This window comes from Tursiops truncatus, chromosome 9 (genome assembly GCF_011762595.2).
Source record: "Tursiops truncatus isolate mTurTru1 chromosome 9, mTurTru1.mat.Y, whole genome shotgun sequence".
In the NCBI taxonomy this organism is placed as follows: domain Eukaryota; kingdom Metazoa; phylum Chordata; class Mammalia; order Artiodactyla; family Delphinidae; genus Tursiops; species Tursiops truncatus.
The window spans coordinates 87,664,811-87,682,168 of record NC_047042.1 but is presented as its reverse complement, the minus strand read 5'-3'; the positions used below and the strand labels follow the sequence as shown (position 1 = coordinate 87,682,168).

The 17,358-nt window shown below is 52.4% G+C and overlaps 2 protein-coding genes across 8 annotated transcripts in view; one reads left to right on the top strand and one right to left on the bottom strand.

Moving 5' to 3' along the window:
* The first annotated feature begins 421 nt into the window (after nt 1-421).
* The window catches only part of CYREN (cell cycle regulator of NHEJ), a 98,815-nt gene continuing 81,878 nt past the window's right edge, over nt 422-17,358 (top strand). For 4 of the 7 annotated variants that reach the window (XR_004528181.2, XM_033863321.2, XM_033863322.2 and 1 more), the window contains exons 1-3: nt 422-3,294; nt 4,215-4,475; nt 5,435-5,510. Coding sequence is in view for 6 of the 7 variants with exons in the window: in XM_033863321.2 (XP_033719212.1) it covers nt 4,342-4,475; nt 5,435-5,510 (210 nt within the window). In the remaining variant the exon portion in view is untranslated. Of the gene's footprint in view, nt 3,295-4,214; nt 4,476-5,434; nt 5,511-6,383; nt 8,859-17,358 lie in introns of those variants that run through there. The other 3 variants (XM_033863318.2, XM_033863317.2, XM_033863320.2) reach the window with 3 other exon arrangements.
* On the bottom strand, nt 7,293-8,821 carry TMEM140 (transmembrane protein 140). The gene has a single exon (XM_019952522.3). The coding sequence runs from the start codon at nt 8,819-8,821 to the stop codon at nt 8,234-8,236; it is 588 nt and encodes a 195-aa protein (XP_019808081.1). The 3' UTR covers nt 7,293-8,233.

Genomic DNA, 17,358 nt, shown 5'->3' with positions numbered 1-17,358 from the left:
TGAGGTGGGGCTTCCACATCACTTTGAAGCTGCCTAAAAACACAAAACCAAAACACCATTAACCTCTGACCTTTTGAAATTAGCAAGTACGATTTGTGCAGCGGGCCACCCTGTCCCCTCCTGGCCTATCTCTCTCTGACCTCCACCCCATCCTGAGTGCTTGTCAGCATGCATTCATCCTGGTGTTCCTCCCTGTCCCACTTCCTCACCCCTCCAAGATGAGCTCTCATCCTCCAATAACGCATGTCAAAACTTAAATTCAGGGCTTCCCTGGTGGCGCAGTGGTTGAGAGTCTGCCTGCCGATGCAGGGGACGCAGGTTCGTGCCCTGGTCCGGGAAGATCCCACATGCCGCGGAGCGGCTGGGCCCGTGAGCCATGGCCGCTGAGCCTGCGCGTCCGGAGCCTGTGCTCCACAACGGGAGAGGCCACAACAGTGAGAGGCCCGCGTACTGCAAAAAAAACAAAAACAAAAACTTAAATTCAGGGACTCCCCTGGTGGCTCAGTGGTTAAGAATCTGCCTGCCAATGCCAGGGACACCGGTTCGAGCCCTTGTCTTGACCTCTAGGAAGATCGCACATGCCGCGGAGCAACTAAGCCCGTGCGCCACAACTACTGAGCCTGCGCTCTAGAGCCTGCGCGCCACAACTACTGAAGCCCGCGCACCTACAGCCCATGCTCCGCGACAGGAGAAGCCACCACAATGAGAAGCCCGCGCACCACAATGAAGAGTAGCCCTGGCTCGCCACAACTAGAGAAAGCCCACGTGCAGCAATGAAGAGCCAACACAGCCAAAAAAAAAAAAATTCACATCTTCACAATACCTGCTTGACATCTACCCGAGAATGCCAGCAAGACTCCTCCACTAGCTTGGGCAAGGGCAACTAGATGAAAACTATCAAGCCAGTCCAGCCTCAGGCCCCCAAGCCTGCGCAGGTGTAGCCTGGCTCTGGGCTGGGCTGCACGAGAACAGTGAGGTGCGTTCCCCTCGTCCTTGGGACCTGTGTGCGCTTGCCTGCTTCTGCTCCAAGACCTCAGACTCCCTGAACTCAGCATTCAAAATGCTTCAGGAGCTGATTCCCACCCATTCAAATCCCACAGCTGGGGTTTCTCATCCCTATTTGGCCTTTCACACAGTTTTTTATGTTTTTAATGCAGATGGGTTTCCTGCTCCTCAGACCCCATTTTTCGGTTGGCTATGGGAGAAGGTTTTTGAGAAAAAGGTGGAGGGAGTGGTTCTCATGATGGCAAGTGTTCTCTGTTCCTTTATTAAAACAAAATGATGCATCTCCACCCATCAGACTTGGATTTGTCCTGGCTCACAGACCGTGGGAGCGGAGGACCCTAGAGGTCAGTGATTTTGGAACCTTTAGGGAATCAGAGGAGAAGCAAGTCCTGCCTGGAAGGGTTGGCCTCCTGAAGAGGCTGGAGGCGGAGCCCAGGTTCAGCCCGCAGCTAAATTACCCCAATGCACAGCAGGTTGGTTTTGTGACTTGAAATCACTGATTTACTCCTTAAGCCTTGATTGATTTAAACTTTGCTGGACCAGCCTACTTCCCTAGGATTGAAGATTAGTATGGGGTGAAAATGCTTTGCAGAAACCAAAGGCACACACAGTTGGAAGTGAGAACTCCTGGCTCTGGATTCTCCAAACTCTGGATCACACTCTCCTATCCTGCACCTGTAGCATATGGAGAGTAATTATTCTATTATTAGCTGATTTGTTGTAAGTCACATTTCAAATGGCTGTCTTGATAATTTTGCATTTTGGGGGGTAGATGGTTGGTTCTGATCATCCTTTTGCCTCAAAATGTGGTAGAAGTTTCACCATCTGCACTTGTCCTTGTGTTTTTAGTGATGTGTGCCACCTGGGTTTTTTTTTTGTCTGTCTTTTAAGCTACTTCAACCTGTGTGATTCTAAGTTAAACTAGATGCTAACTCCACGTGTAAACTGCAGTGCTCAGCATCAGGCTGAAAGCAAAGCAGTGAGGACATCTGGGCAGCCTCGTGGAGCAGCCCTGTTCACAGAACACCTCTGGCCAATTTGAAATGTAAACAGAATCTTTAATTTCCCTTCCTGCAGCCGGGGGTGGGGGGCTCACCTTGCACCCCCCTTGCCTGGGAGTGCACGCCTCCAGCAGGGAGCACTGCGCCTCTGCCCTTCCCCAGCAGAGCTTTCAAAAATGCAGATCCCCTCCCCCTAATTTCTGGTGGGGGGCGAGGGCTGGGAATTGACACTTTAACAGAGTCTATCCAGCAAGCCTCAAATGGAGCCACGTTTGGGGACTGTTAAAGAAAAAATATTGTTGAAAATTATTTATGACACTTGTTAAAGACAAGTAAGGCAAACTTTATTCGAGGGGGCTACTCAGTAGGGTTTTGCAGTGGGGGCGAAGTTGTGCTCAACTCCCAATACAAAGAAAAGTGGCAGGGTGTGGGGGGGGGTCGGTGGATGGATGATTATTAACAGGAAACATAGGAGTAAGAGGGGATTCTGGCTAAATTGACCTAACAGGATTCTTCCTGAGGGCGGCCGGGTGATTAGACATCACCTGGAAGATGGTGGCGGGTGATGATCAGATGCGGGGGATGGGTGGACTTTGGTTAGATCAACTTAGCAGTATTCTTGCTAAAAATGGACAATTTGGAGATGCACACGGACGTCCAAAAGGCAGGGCCTAGCTGAGAAGAGTTCAGAGAGGAGCCCGACCTGGATGTGGTCAAGGAGAGACTGTCAGGACCCGGGACAGCGGGGCCGGCGTCTCCCATCAGCTGGGGAGTCAGGGCTCTACAGCCGAGGGCGCAGACAACGCGATCTGCCGACAGGGGGCGCGCCAGGGCCTCCGCGCCCGCGGGCGGCCGGAAGCCGGAAGTGCGGGGATGCGGCCGAGCCGGGGGAAGGGTCACGGTGCGCGCGGGGTCGGGTCACGGTGCGCGCGGGGTCGGACCCCGGCCGGCCGGGCTCCGAGTTCCCTACTACCGCCCAGAATCAGACTCCCGGACCCGCCCCGGAAGTCAAGAAGGGGGCGCGGGCCCGGAGGCAGGAAGCCCTGCTGGAGGAGCGCCGGGGACGCGGGAGGTGCTGTTGCCGGTGAGGCTCCGCGTGGTTGCCGCGCGTCCCACCTCGCCCTCCTACAGGTCGGCACCGGTCTGGTCGCGCCAGGACGGCGCGGGGTCCCCGAGGGCTGCGGCGGCTGAGAATCGGGAGCTCTGGGCTGGGCACGCGCCCGCGGGGCCGCGCCGGGGCGTCCCAGGCCCTCATCCACCCCCAGCCGGCGGAGTCTGGAGGACCCGGGTGCGTGTCCCGGCCGGCCATTTCAAACTTTTTTGTGACTTTGTGCATACTGCTCAGTCTCAGTTCCTTATCTGTTAAATACGCTTCAGCATATCTACCTCACGGTCAAATCAGTGTATGCACCGACCGCCGCGCTGTTTGTGCCGGGCGGTTAGCGGTGCTCGTTAGATGTGGGAATGAGTATTAGCACCGCGTGAATTTAGGCAGAAGGCGCCCGCAGCTGCCTTCAGGGTTAACTGCTAAGTGGAGGGTGGAGCCCTGCACCCTTTGAGACACAGGGTCGGGGCTGAGCTTTAGGAGGAGGGGCTGAGGTGGAAGGAATCCAGTGCGGGTGGGGAGAGGCCCGGTAAGGTGAGACACTCCCCCCAGCCCGGCGCCCCAGCTTCTGGATTCCTGACCCTACTGCTGGCTGAAATCTGACGGGTCAGAAGTATCTTTGGTGTAAGGGAGTGGGTGTTGGCCGGTGAAACCTCATTGTGAATCAAAATGGCCTCGGAATTTCTTATAACCGCTCCCAGAAGAGGGAATGAGAAGTCTGTGGTTGGGAGAAACAGGGGAGAGATCTTGGAGAGGTGTCTTAAGGGTAGGGTAGTCTGGACACCCTGGGGACCGTGAGCCTCTGCGGTGGAGAGGAGCAGGGGCACCTCCCTCCCTCTTTCCTCCGGGGAGGGTGTTCATGCCACTCCTCCCGTGTGGAATGGCTCAGTGCAGAGGCTCCTGGAGGCGTTGGGCCTGGCTGCCGGTGGGGTCCCTGGGCCCTGCGTGGAGGGCTGCTTCTCCCTGAGCCCCTCGCCTGCCCCTTCATGCCCTGTGAACGGCACATCTGCGTCTCCTGGGCCCTGCCCTGACCAGTAATTTCGGCTGATGCCTGGGAGTATTCTCGCTGATTAGAATTCACTGGTCTTTGTTCTTCTTTGTAGGAATTAAAGCTGGACTCCCATTCAGGACAAACAGACCTATAATTCCTGGTGTGATGAGAGAGTGGGATTTGCTGTCCTGAAGTCATTAAGCTTGGGCCCTGGTTCCTCTTCATGAGAGACTAGGGAGATGGAAGACTTAAAATCTGAGAATAAAAAAAGGGTGCTTCCCGCATGGATGACAGCCCAGGTGGCTGAAAAGAGGACGGTGCAGGTGAAGACCCCCAAGAGGAGAACAGCCACGGTGCCAGTGGCTGCAGCAAGGTGGGGCAGCTTCTGGTCCTCCTGGGGAATTAGGACAGGGGGAGGGATTTGGGACATCACAGTTGCCGGGGCCCACTCTTCCCGTGTTGGCAGAACGGTGAGGTGGGGTGTTTCAGTAAACAGACCTCTCATCAGCTCTCGGGGGGTGCACAGGAAGTGAGCTGTGCCCTCCCAGACTGGCACCGGCTTCTGCCTCTCTTGGTGAATCTCCACCGCCAGACCCTCACTTGTCAGCTCCTGGATAGCGGCTCCCCCTCTCGGGTCACACACACCAGCCAAGCTCTCAGACGCCAGTTGTCCAAATTGCCAGTCTCTTCTCTTGCCACAGAAATTGTGACCATCCACTGGGCAAGATGAGTGACGAGGTGGTCCCGACTCCTTGCGGGTAGATCTTCAGGGACAGGTGGACAAGCTGCAGGTTACTGTGCCGGCCTGAGATCAGAGGCCGTGGGGTGGGTTAGTTGAATGGTGGTAGTGGCGGGGGTTTCTGGGCTGCCACGGAGGGGATGTCCCTGCCCTCTCCCCTCGTGGTCCCAGGCGCTCACTGTCCCTCTCTGCCCTTCCCTTTCTAAGTTTTCTTCATTGGCCAGCTGCGATTTCTGGTCTGTGCCGCCCTCCTTTACTGTGTTCATGCACTGCGGTGGGAGGGGGGTGGGTTGTGTCTTGGCTTGTTCGATCTGCTCGCATCCACCGTGTGTGTGAGTTTGACTCTCAGAAGCCGGCCATCGTGCCCTGTTTCCAGATCCTCAGGGGAGCTGGTGGAGGCTGGGAAGCCCCACACTGTTGCCCCGAGAACCCCCTGTGCCAGTCACTGGTTACAAGGATGCAGAAGCCACGTTGGTGCCCTGGGGAAGCTGCTGCTCTCACCCATGGTGGGCAGGCCCTGAGATGCAGCTCTTGCTCTCATTCTCTCCTCCTGGTGATTCCGTGCCATCTCTAGCTTTGTGCTTTTCTTTCAGACTTCCTGCCGTGAGGACTGTGTACTGCATGAATGAAGCTGAAATCGTAGACGTTGCTCTGGGGATCCTGATTGAGGTAAAGTCAGCTGTGTCTTTTCTTATGACCAGAAACTCTTGGTGGGCAGAAACTAGACCAGGGCCTGGTTCATGCTAATAAAACAGGAGCCCTGCCTGCTGGGGTGGCCAGGAGCCCACTCATCCGCAGCCCGCTCCCTGGTTGGTGGGCACCCGCTTGGGGCTGGAGACCTGGGAGGGCGCAGCTGTGCGAGAGAGGGCAGCCCTCTCTGTTTGGGTGACTTTGTGCTGGTGGCGTGTGGACGGGACAGAAGTCGTTAACTGCTCATGTTCTCTGGAGGGTCTCAGTCAGGCGAGGTGACTTCTGAGCGCCGTACGGAGCACCACGCCGCTGAGTGTCTTGGCTTCCGGAAGCGAATGATAACTGTCCCACTTTAGAGTTGTACTTGATAGTTGGTAGTACTTGATAGTACTTGATAGTTGCTCAGGGACTTTTATATATTCCTGTCGCATTTATTCCTTGCAATAACCTGCTGATAGATATTATTATTAGTTACAATAAGTGATTTGGTGCCAGTAAGGGAGAGGCTAAGACCCGCACTCGGGGTTCGTCTCCTGTGCTCCTTGCATTCTGTCACCCCGCCTTTCCACGTACATTTATTCTAGTTTTCTTTCCTGTGGCGCTATTCCTCAGGCCCCTGCTGCTGCTCTCCCAAGCTGGTCTCTACTTCTGCACCATCTGGGAAGGGGTGGCGGGGAGGGGAGGGGCCGGGTGAAGGGAGGGAGGGGCCATCTGTGATTTGGGGGCAGGGCCTGATTCGTCCGGTGCTGGCTTCACAGTTGCTTCTGGGCATGTTCTGCATCACCGACAGATAAACCAGCACGTTAGGGAAGTAAACCCCCGTCTGTTTTGCCTGCCATTGCTTCTACTCAGCAGGGCCGAAAACAGGAAAAGCCGTTGGAACAGCTACCTCTGGCAGGCGCTGATAAGCCAGAGCAGTCCCCGGCCAGCTCAGCGCCGCCGTCCCCGAGTCCCCGCGGGAGCAGAAGCGAGGACAGCGAGGACGAGGACTGTGGGGAAGACGGCCCTCCTCTGGGGCCTGCGGGTTCTGACTCGGCCTGCGGCAGAGAACTCGAGGAGGACCAGGACGCGCTAAAATACGTCAGAGAGATATTTTTCAGCTAAGGGACAAACTTCCAGGACTTTCTGCCCAGAGTGGCTGAAGGAAGCGGGGTTTCCCTCTTGGCCTGGGCGCTGCCCTCAGACTGTCACGGCTTCTGCTCCCAGCTTTGCGCCTCTCTGGGCTGCACAGATTCACCTTGGGAAGTGAGGAATCAGAATGAGCTCCCGTTAGAGATCCTCCCTGCACTGTGCTCTCTCCTTGCTCAGAGGGTCTGGGATCCCCACAGTCTGTTGTGTTCAGTTACCTGGTTCCAGGGAGATGAGGTTGTGGTGGTCAATTTACTGGAACCAAAGAGTCAACTTAATAATGTTTAAAGAAAAACAAGTATGGCTGCTAAGTACACTGGAATTCCTACTGTTTGGCCTCCCTAAGGAGGAAGCCTATTTTAAAAATAGCCTTCATCACGAGGCATTCGATCAGTCTGTGAGCCCCTGCTCGTCCAGCCCTGAACCAGACATCCTGCCACAGTGCTGGGCTCCGTCCAGGAACCTGAGGCTCAGCGTACAGATTGGGAAGCCTCCTGACCAATCAGGCCTCCTCCCCCCGAGCTGCCACCTTTCTTCCACTTGGTGGCCTCGGCCTTGGTCCCTGGACAGTCGGAAAGCAAGAGTGGGACAGGAACCCAAAGGAGACACCAAGGACAAGACATCACACTAGAGTCCGTGTTTCTGCTTCTGTATTCAGTGTGGCTTTTGACAGGCATAGGATGAGGCAATCACGTGCTGTACAGATTTTCAATATATAGGTGCTGAAAAATACACAAAGTTCCCCAGTGCGTGAGTTGTGCTTGTATCCTTTCTGGGCCCGGGGTGAGAGGTGAGGGGATGCAGCATTCACGTGGATGTGGAACCGTTCAGTCCTGTTCACCTTCCTCTCCTGACCAGGGACCCGGTGTCTTCGGCTCCTGAACTCCCAGGTCACGTGCTGGGAGGGATCTGCCCGCTGACTCCCTGCTCTGTCGGGCTTCAGGGAGCCTTCAGGGAGCCTTCAGGGAGCCTTCAGGGAGCCGGGAGCCTTTTCAGGGGAACCGTCAAAGCCACCAAGGCTGCTCTTTGTGCCCATGTGTTCTGTCTTCGGTGAATCCCTCAGGTTATTCCTGGGCCTTTGGGAGCGTTGTCAGAGGTGAGGGGCTCATCGCGTTCTACCCGCCTTGGATGGAGATGGGGAGCCTGCCAGGCAGGGCCCCCAGGGACCCTGAGGTGTTTCTTCATAAACCCTCACTGGGTTCCAGTCTGGCGTTTGGCAACTTGTACTGGAAATCTGGCCCCATGACAGGAAGCCTTATCTCCCCATTGTTCTGAGGATAAAGTAAGAATGGCTTGCTCAGATCAGTTAGTTAAAGCAGGAATTCTTGTGACAATGAGCTGTGTGGTTTTAGGGTGACCTTGGGAACCTTAAAAGTCCCAAAGGACGCACAACCCTACACTAAGTGGCCGAGGGAGCCCTGGCCGCCCTTGCTGCCTGTCCTTGACGTCGGGTGCCCTACTCCCTCCGCGGTGGGTCCCGTCTGCTAGTCTTGAGATCAGCATTAGCTATGAAGCAGGATGGCCGAGAAGACACAGCAGCCCGTGAATCCTCTGGCACCTTCTCTGAGCATAGTTCAAACAGAACCCTTGCAATCACGTAAGCCTTTAGAGCTAGCAGCTCTCAAGTTCTTGTCCTTTGCCCTCTGAGGGAACACGACTGTGCCCATAAGCAAGAGGATGAGTAAGCCCTGGGCAACACCCAGAGCTAGAAACCCAGGCCCCAGGAGGGAGAGCCGGAGCCACTTCCATGTGTAGGTGAGGAAGAGGCCCAGGCCGCTGGCCAGCAGCATGGAGGACGTGGCCAGGAAGCCCACGGCCAGCTGCCACTCTCCCTCGTTACTGTTGCACCAGGCCAGGAGGAGAGGCAGGGGCACGAAGAGGGTGAGGACCAGGGCCCCGTACACGCCAAGCCTGGCCAGGGCCAGGCCAACTCGAGGCACCCCCAGGGCCTCCAGCTCAGGGAACTGGTGACACTGTAGGGCTCCAGTGCCCTCGTTCCAAAGACAGAAGTTGTAGAAGCCAATTCTGAGGTTGGGCAAGTCGATAAGGTTGCCGGCCTTCCAGAGGAGAGCAAAGAACAGCAGGAAGATCACTGTGACTGTGAGTGTCATGATTCCCAGGAACAGCAGTTGGTTACTCCGCCTTGACCTTAGGACGGGCATCTTCTCCTGCGCTTCGCAGGGCGCCTTCCTGGGTACCTGCAGGAAGTCACGCTGTGAGTGTCCATTTCTCCCTGTCTCCCTCCCAGTTTCTTCTCAAGCTCCTGCTCTCCCTTCTGGAATTCCATAAAAACCTGTGGCAAACTCCCTTCAGACAGCCAAACTAAAACCAAGACATCTGGGGTAACCTCCAGGCAGGCTCCACGGGCTAAGTCCTCAGCTGCCTCTCTGGGTTGAGATCAGGAGGAAGCGCCCTCCTGGCAGCTTTGGGGGCGGGAAATATCATAACTGAATGACCTTTGGCCTGAGACTTTGCTGAATCTGATTTTTCCTTAGGATTAATATCTAAAACTGCAATCACTGGGTCAAGGGTAGCAATATTTTTTAGTGATTTTACTGCATTTTGCCAAATTGATCTACAGGAAACTTGCTTTCTCTAGTCCCTCCATAGTATATAGTATCGATATATATAGGATGTACCTTCGTCATCTTTTTGGAAAAATGTTTTCACTAAGTTTTTAATCAGAAGGACTTCTCCAAATTGGCCTCTCAAACAGTAATCTGCATACTATGCCTTCATATTTGTAAATTTGCCAATATGGAACAAAACAGCCATTTCCATCCTGAAGTGCCTAGGAGCACAGGGCCAGAACACAGAGTGGTATCCTGCAGTGCACCCGGCCAGGGCTGCCCGTGGTGTGGGCAGTGCAGGGAGTGGTGGCCAGTGGTGGCCCTGGAGATCAATTTCTGGAGGGACCCCTTGAGAGGTGCAGCCCCTCACCTTTCCCAGAGCTGGCTGGAGGGTCTGCCTGACCACTCCCACACTTGTCCTGCGCGTGGAAAAACAAAGCGTGGTGAGAGGGGGCAGGACGTGGAGCAGACTGAGGGGGAGGGCAGCGTCAGGCCATGCAGACTGCTACAGCAAATTACCGCGGACTGGGTGGCTCGTCAGCAACAGAGATTTCTTCCTCTCAGTTCAGGCGGCAAGTCCAAAATCAAGGCACCGGCCGATTCGGAGTGTGGTAAGGGCTCAGCTTTTTGCTGTGTCCTCACATAGTGGAAGGGACCAGGAACTCTCTGGGGCCTCTTTTTTAAGGGCACCGATCCCATTCTAATCACCTCCCAAAGGCCCCACTTACAAATACTGTCTCGTTGGGGGTTAGGTTTCAACATACGAACTTTGGGGGGACACAGATGTTCAGTCTGCAGTAGGTGGCTGATGAGAATAAAGATTTATCAGTGACTCCTTTGGCAGAGACAGAAAGATTTACCAGGTATAAGAAGAGTGTGTTTAGTCCACGGTATTAGATTGGTACGGTAAGTTTTAACCGGTGCAGCCCACGGGATGGGAAGAATTCCCAACAGGAACATAGTTTGCACAGTTTTACATATTAACAAGTGTTTGTAAAAGCCTGTATCTCCATTTTTAATGCATTTAGGTATTTCGGGGTGTAGGATGGATTTCCAGAACTGGAATCCGGATTTACACCATGGTGCAGTGGGAAATGAGATTTGACTTGCCTCCATGGTCCAGGTTGGGAGTTGGGGTGCCTTTGTGTAAACGCTCCCTCTTACTTCTCCTATTTCAAGCCTGTTACACTTGGGCTAAAAAAATATATGTATATATAAAGCTTAATGCAAAAAGATTCCTGGGGCTTCTCAGAGGAGACTGCCTGAGCCATGTCAATCAGCAGCTCCCCAGGCACCCAGGGCCTTTGTTTCTGACTTCCTCTTCTCTCTCGAGGTTTTCAACAGAGAGTGAGACAAAATAAATTGGAGCTAGGAAGCCCATGAGCAGGCGTGTGGAGAAGGTGGTAGTCCCTGATTTACTTCCTCTCACCCCTTTATGCACATAGAATTCAGTCCCAACTCCTATGCCTGGTACGTGAGGCTCACCACGATCTGGTATGGCTTAGAACTTGAACTTGGGTTCTCCAGTGAGGCCCAGCTCCCTTTGGTCTTCCCCCCTTGCTTTGCTCAGTCCGGCACCTGCCCACTGTCCCCGTTCCCGATTGCCCACCCGCTCAGGCACTCCACCTCCTCAAGTCCTACCCTGTTCTCTGCCTCTCTGAGTCCTACTAATTTTTCACCAGCTTTCTCAGACTACTTCAGCCCACACTCTGCTGTAGCTGAAGGCCAAGATTATGCTCCCACTCGCTGTTTTATCCCAGAATGGTGCATGATACACAGTAGGAACTCTTTTTTTTTTTTTGAATGAAAATGACAGGTAGAGCCCTTTAGGTCCTGCATGTACTTATCTAACAAGACGGCAAAGCTTCTTGAGGTGAGGGGCCGTGTTTTACGTCTCATATATACTCAGTGCTGGGATGGCTCCTCCGTGCTTCCTGTTGGGATGTGGGCAGAGAGGTTGGGGGTTAGTCCTAGCTTCTTTTTTCTAAACACTTCCCAGTAAAACGATATGGTTATTTGGTTGGAAAACCCTAGGGTACTCTGCTCTGCCTTCCTAAGAGCTTACCCTGTTTTGTTTTGTTTTGGCTTTTAACAATCCTAGTATTCATGTTCTCACCACAATGAGCTTTTTAGTTCCCTTTAGATGATAAGCCTGTGCTTCCTTCAGAGGGCAGAAGGGGACACTGCTGAGTCACTGTTGCTATTTTTAGGTGAAGTTTTCCTGTTTATAATAAAGTAATGCATCTTGGTTGTAGAAAACTAGAAAAATGCACGAAAGTATGGAGACAAGACTAAAAATCGTCTATAATTTCAAGGTTGTAGAAGTAACCAGTCAACGACACATTTCCTTCTATAATGTTGCTTTACATAGTTGGGACCACATAAATATATGTGCTTGTATCCCACTTTGTAAACATCATTATAGCATTAATATTTCCTTTTGTCACTAGAAGTGTTTCCTAAACAATATTTTTAACGGCTGCGTTAGCTGTTCTATTGTGTATGGTTTATATATTCTGTCTTACGATGTTGTTTTATAATATTAAAAATAATGCCAGGGTGACTATGTTTGTGAATCAGTTTATCCTTCCACCAGCAGCTTAAGAGAGTACTTTCTCATCTCATCCTCCCAGATTGAATTTTCTTGTCTTTTCATCTTTGATAATGAAAAATGACACAGCATTGCTGTACTGTTTCTTTTTAATGAGCAAGGTTTAACGTTTTTTAAGTGTTTGTTTACCGTCTCTGTTTTCTTCTCTTGGGAGTGCTGTCATTTCCTTTTTTTTTTTCTTTCTATCATTTTCAGTTTTGGTTTCTGTTTGGTTTCTGTATATGAGCTCTTTATAAATAAAGGCTGCTAGCCTTTTGTCGTCACAGCGGTCATCGTAAAGCATAACCCTTTGTGGCAGTGGGGCCCCTGGACCAAGACACAGATCTTTACTCTGAGTGAGTGTGTGGAGTGTGTTCACGCTTGTCACCGGAGAGCCCAGGGCAGCAGGGTCCCAGTTAGAGAAGCAGAAGGAGAACACTCCCAGACAGTGCATTCGAGGCAGTTGGTCTGCTTTTGTTTTCTAGTTTAAGCACCTCTGAAGTTTTCACGCTGATGGGATGATGGCTGAAAGAGGCACAGACATAGTATCCTGATCTTCTAAATTACGTTCTTGCCACCTTCATGTTAAAAGAGGGAAACTGGCATGAGGTCGTGTCTGAGGGAGGGTTGGAGCACTGGCGGATTGTTGCACTGGAAATCCCTCCAGCCGCCCACGCCCCGAGTACAGGACACCTGGCAGGCAGAGAACGGGTGACCAGAGAGCTTTTCCCAGCATAGGTTTCACCCCTGGCCTGCCCCTTGACTGTAAGGGACACTTGAGAAGGGCTGATGGAGCGGGGAGGCCGGCTCTTGCCACCGACACTGGCTTGTTTACTTCAGATGGCTGAAGGCCTACCACGTGCTCTCTTGAGTTCCAGGGTCAAAGTGAACTTTGCAAACTGCTGCCCGTCGACCTTTTGTTTCCATTTTAGAGAAGGTCTGTAGCTCCAGCTCCCAAGCACTTCTTTCTTTTATGCTAAAATATCTATCAGCTTAATCATTATGCGGCTGCTGTATACAGATGTTGATCACACACTTATTTATAACTTCTGATTCGTCACTGCTCTAATCATGACTTCACATATTACATTTTCATCTTACCCCAACATACGAGATTCCCCACAAAACTCCTTTCTCTACATTGACTTAGCAAAAATACCCACTCCCAAATCACCCACCTCATTCTGTTTCTTCAGTTCATTCTTCCTGCCTGAGCGTCTAATGATATTGAGTAACAAGACTTTATATAGCTGGGGCTTATTTAGTTTCTTGCCATTTTGCCCGAGTTCACCACCTGCACGCCTCTGTCCCGAATGATGCCCCCGAGGGTAGCCTCCTGAAGCACCCTGCACTGGCGCTCATATCAGGGCACCACTCATCCACCACCGGGAGATTCTGCTTCGTTCATCACGTGTTTAATGAGCCCTTATAGGTGCCCATCGGAGAGGAAGGCAAGTTCCTGTAAGTGTCCCCTTCAGCCCGAGCTCCTGCTCCAGAGGGTGGGGACGAGACTCTGGAACGTTTGAATTCCTCGGCCAGGGAATGGTACAGTGTGCTGTGCCCGCAGGTGTGTAGATGTCCTGGAGCTTGTTAACAAGGATGACTCTCGACGCCAAGGGCGCCCACTTTCCAGGGACAACATTAACAATAACTTGGCCTTCTCCTGCTTCTTTGGGATCAGGACTCCCCAGTGCTGTTAGTGCCCGTGTCACCTCCTGGACCTCTTCTCCCGTTATTCCTGCTCTCCACTCCCTCCCCCAGCTTCTGCCACATTGCCTCCTTTCGCATTTTCCAAAAACTTTAGGCAAGCTTGGGACTTTGCACTTGCATTCCTCGCCTGGAGTGCTCTTCTGTCATCACGTGTCTGCCTCCCCTGGGTCTCTGTTATCACGTGTCTGCCTCCCCTGGGTCTCTGTTATCACGTGTCTGCCTCCCCTGGGTCTCTGCTCAAAGGTTCCTTTCTCAGTGGCGCCATCCCTGGTCGGCATTTTGAAGCCGCAGCAGCCCTTCCGCGGCACCGGCACGGCTCTCCCTGTGCTGCTTCCCTGCTCTTCCTCCTTGCCGTTTTCCACCATCTAACGTGCTAAATGTTTTCTTTTGTCTTCCATCTACAACCCTCAGTAGAATGTAAACTTCATGTGGGCAAGGAATTTTATCTGTTAGGCAAATCAGACAAAAATCTATGGCTGCCCGTCTCTCTCAAAATCTGCCTTTAACTGTTACATCCGCAACACCCAGGACTACCTGGCACATTATGGGCACATAGTAAGTATCCACTGAGTGACCTCTGAATGGTTTCGTGAACGTCAGCCATGGCACATAGAGCTTCGTAAATGCCTCCTTCTATTTTTTTTTTTTTTGCGGTACGCAGGCCTCTCACTGTTGTGGCCTCTCCCATTGCGGAGCATAGGCTCTGGACGCGCAGGCTCAGTGGCCATGGCTCACGGGCCCAGCCGCTCCGCGGCATGTGGGATCTTCCTGGACAGGGGCACGAACCCATGTCCCGTGCCTTGGCAGGCGGACTCTCAACCACTGCGCCACCAGGGAAGACCTGCTTCTATTTTTTTGACCTGAATCTCTGTCCTAGTTCTCCTCCTTCTCTGTTTTTTATGCTTCCCATTTCCTAAATGTAAGTTTCCTCAAGCTTGTCCCCTCTTTCTCAGACATGTATGTGAGCCTGTAGCTAGCTTCAGGCGTTGGACACTGTGAGGCCCCTTGCAAGGAGGGACTCAGGTGTGGTGAGGCCCCGCCCCGCCCCCCGCACCAGCAGGAGCAGTTGCTGCCATGACCTGGCAAAACTTGGATGTTACAATTTTGCTGCTGACAGACACTACACAGTGTGCAAGTTTTGTGGAACAGAAGCTTGAAAGAAAAACGGATGGGTTTCTAGTTTGTCGGCTACAAATTCATCTCCCGGCCTTCCTTCTCATTAATGACTTAAGAAAGCTATAGGGGAGCTTGGAGGGCAGAACTTGCTTTGAGAAGTCTTTATGATCACTGGAGGTGTCTAAGAAAGAATCTAGTTTGATTGAGGGCTTATTAAAGATCAAATACTGACCTCAAAACCTTTTTGAGCATTTACTCTGCGCCAGGCCCTGTACTAAGCACTTAGCAGGTATTCTTAAGTTTTCACTATGAGAGCACATTTAATGTTATTATCTTCACTTTCCAGAGGAGAAAACTGAGGCTTAGTGAGGCTCAGTGACTTCCCCAAGTGCGCCTGGTGAGGCCTGTCGGGCAGAATTGTGAAATCACTGTAAGAACCTGAGTCTTGTCTCCCGAGGTCTGGCCCTCACGTGCATCATCCCCTTTAATCTTCACGGCCACAGTGTGTGGACATCACATTATTCTCCTCTTGTATGGGGGTGACATTGAGCTTAGACTTTGAAGCTGTGTGTCCTGGGTTCAAATCCCTGCTCTACCATTTACTAGCTACCTGAATGTCTCTCTGCCTAGTTTTCTCATCTGCAAAATGGGTATAACAATAGAGCATGTTTTGTAAATGTTATGGAAATTAAGTGAGGTGATTTATGTGCAGCATGTGGAACGTTACCTAGTGTTACTTAAATTATTATCATAGAGAGGAAACTGAGGCTCAGAGAAGTGACATTCTTGAGGAGACACTAGTACTGGAGTTCAGAACAGAGCTTCCCTGGAGAACCTGGACTCCAGGAAGCTGTCCTCACTGGTGGCTGGCGCGGACGACTCCGGGATGGTGTGAGGGATGTGGTGGTGAAGAGCGTGGACCTTAGCGCCAGACCACCGGGGTTCAGGCTGCTGTCCTGTCGCTCATAGCGCGTGACCTTGGGCATGTCAGTGAGCTTGCCGGAGTCTACATCCCCGCCCTTAACGCGCCTTCGGGCCTGTCCCTGGGGGCTGTTGTGAGACTGAAGTGAGTTAATTTGATCTGCACAGGTGGACTGCTGCCTGCTCTGGTGCCGTGGTGGAGGCTGTGGTCCAGGGGAGAAAGGGGACACGAGGGAAGAGCAGGACAGGGGCGGAGGGCGTGGCTGCGACATGAATGGGGGGGAGCGAAGCCCAGGGAAGAAAATACGAGCAGAAGAAAGTCAGAAAAACAGAATCTGACAGAGGAGAGAGCCAGGTTGTCAGAGGGGACCTCCAGCCCTGGTGAAAATCTGTCTAGCTGAACTCATTGAGCCATCACTGTGCTTGTGGTTTGGGTGTGGCTCCTGACGAAAATAAAAAGGGAAGAAGAAAGGGAAATGTGTCATATTTGCTTTGGCAGAAACGTGAGCTCAGGTTCTTACTTTTGAAAACGAGGCCACAGCGCTGTTTCCCAAATGTTGTAAGATGGAAGCAGCCGCCTGGGTTTCAGATGCCGCATGGATGGCCGGGCCAGCAGTGGCTTTTTATGGAACACTGTGACGTCTGGATTTACTTAATTTTTCCATGTAAATAAAAACAGCTTTGCCAGCAGAAACATGACTACACCATGAGACTGCAGCGTGGAGTTGGCGCACTCGCCACCCCCTCCACCTCCAGCAAGCTACCGCAATAGACTGTCTCAGCAGCTCCATTAATATTAACTTGCTGTTTGTCCAGTTGTTCTGTTGCTCATTAGCCCTGCTAGTAAGCAGATGATCCAGCTGGGAACAAAGGTCAAAAAAAATTTAGCGCGGGGAAAAATAATCCTTAAAAATGAGAAAACGCCTGCACCTTGGGACCCATCCTCGTTTGGTTTCTACTGGGGGGACTTCACAGTGCAGTTTACGGGGGGGCCAAGATTCACAGGCCCCAAGGCAGAGTTTGAAGACAAATAACAGTACCAGCAAAGAGTGACGGCCTTTGCTGTCGCCCTCGATTATGCTGCTTCTGCCCTCTATCCTGCACTCACCTGGAGAGCCACTGCCCCCCCTTCTACTGATGAGGCCAGGGTTTCCTCTTGTGACTCCAGCGATCATACATGTTGGACGATTCCCTGAGTCACAGGCCCTGGGGAATCAGTAACATGCGGGGCAAAGCAGGGGCTTGCCTTCCTTGAGCTTGCACTCTGGTTGGGGAGACAAACACCAAACATGTATTTTTAAAAAGATAATTATAATTTTTGAAGAGATTTGGGAAGCAAATAAACAGGGTGAAGTGAAGGAGAGAACCTGGTAGAAGGAAGTGATGGGTCTCCATTGGAGGGTCAGGGAAGGCCTGTCTGTGAAGGAGACATTTGATTTGAGGCCTGAGGGATGTGAAAAAGCCAGGGGAAGAGGCTTCTAGAAACAGAGTGCAGTGGTTATAAATACCGGGTTGGGAGAGGAACAGACACTGGGTGACAGCCCAGTGACTGAGGGCACAGGACGAGGCTGGACTGGTGAGCGGACCCAGGTCCCTGAGGACCTTGGAGGCCAGGGTGAGAGGTTTGGATTATATCCTCACTAGGTGCTTCATTAACTCAAGCCCCTGCTCCCCCAAACCTAAGGCGCGAGGCCCCAGGTGGCGGGGCTGAAGGTGCGGAGAGTTCCTGAACTGGGGTTGGAGCAGTGCCAGGCATTGTCTCTGGCGGTTCTGCCCACTAGCCCTGCTGTAA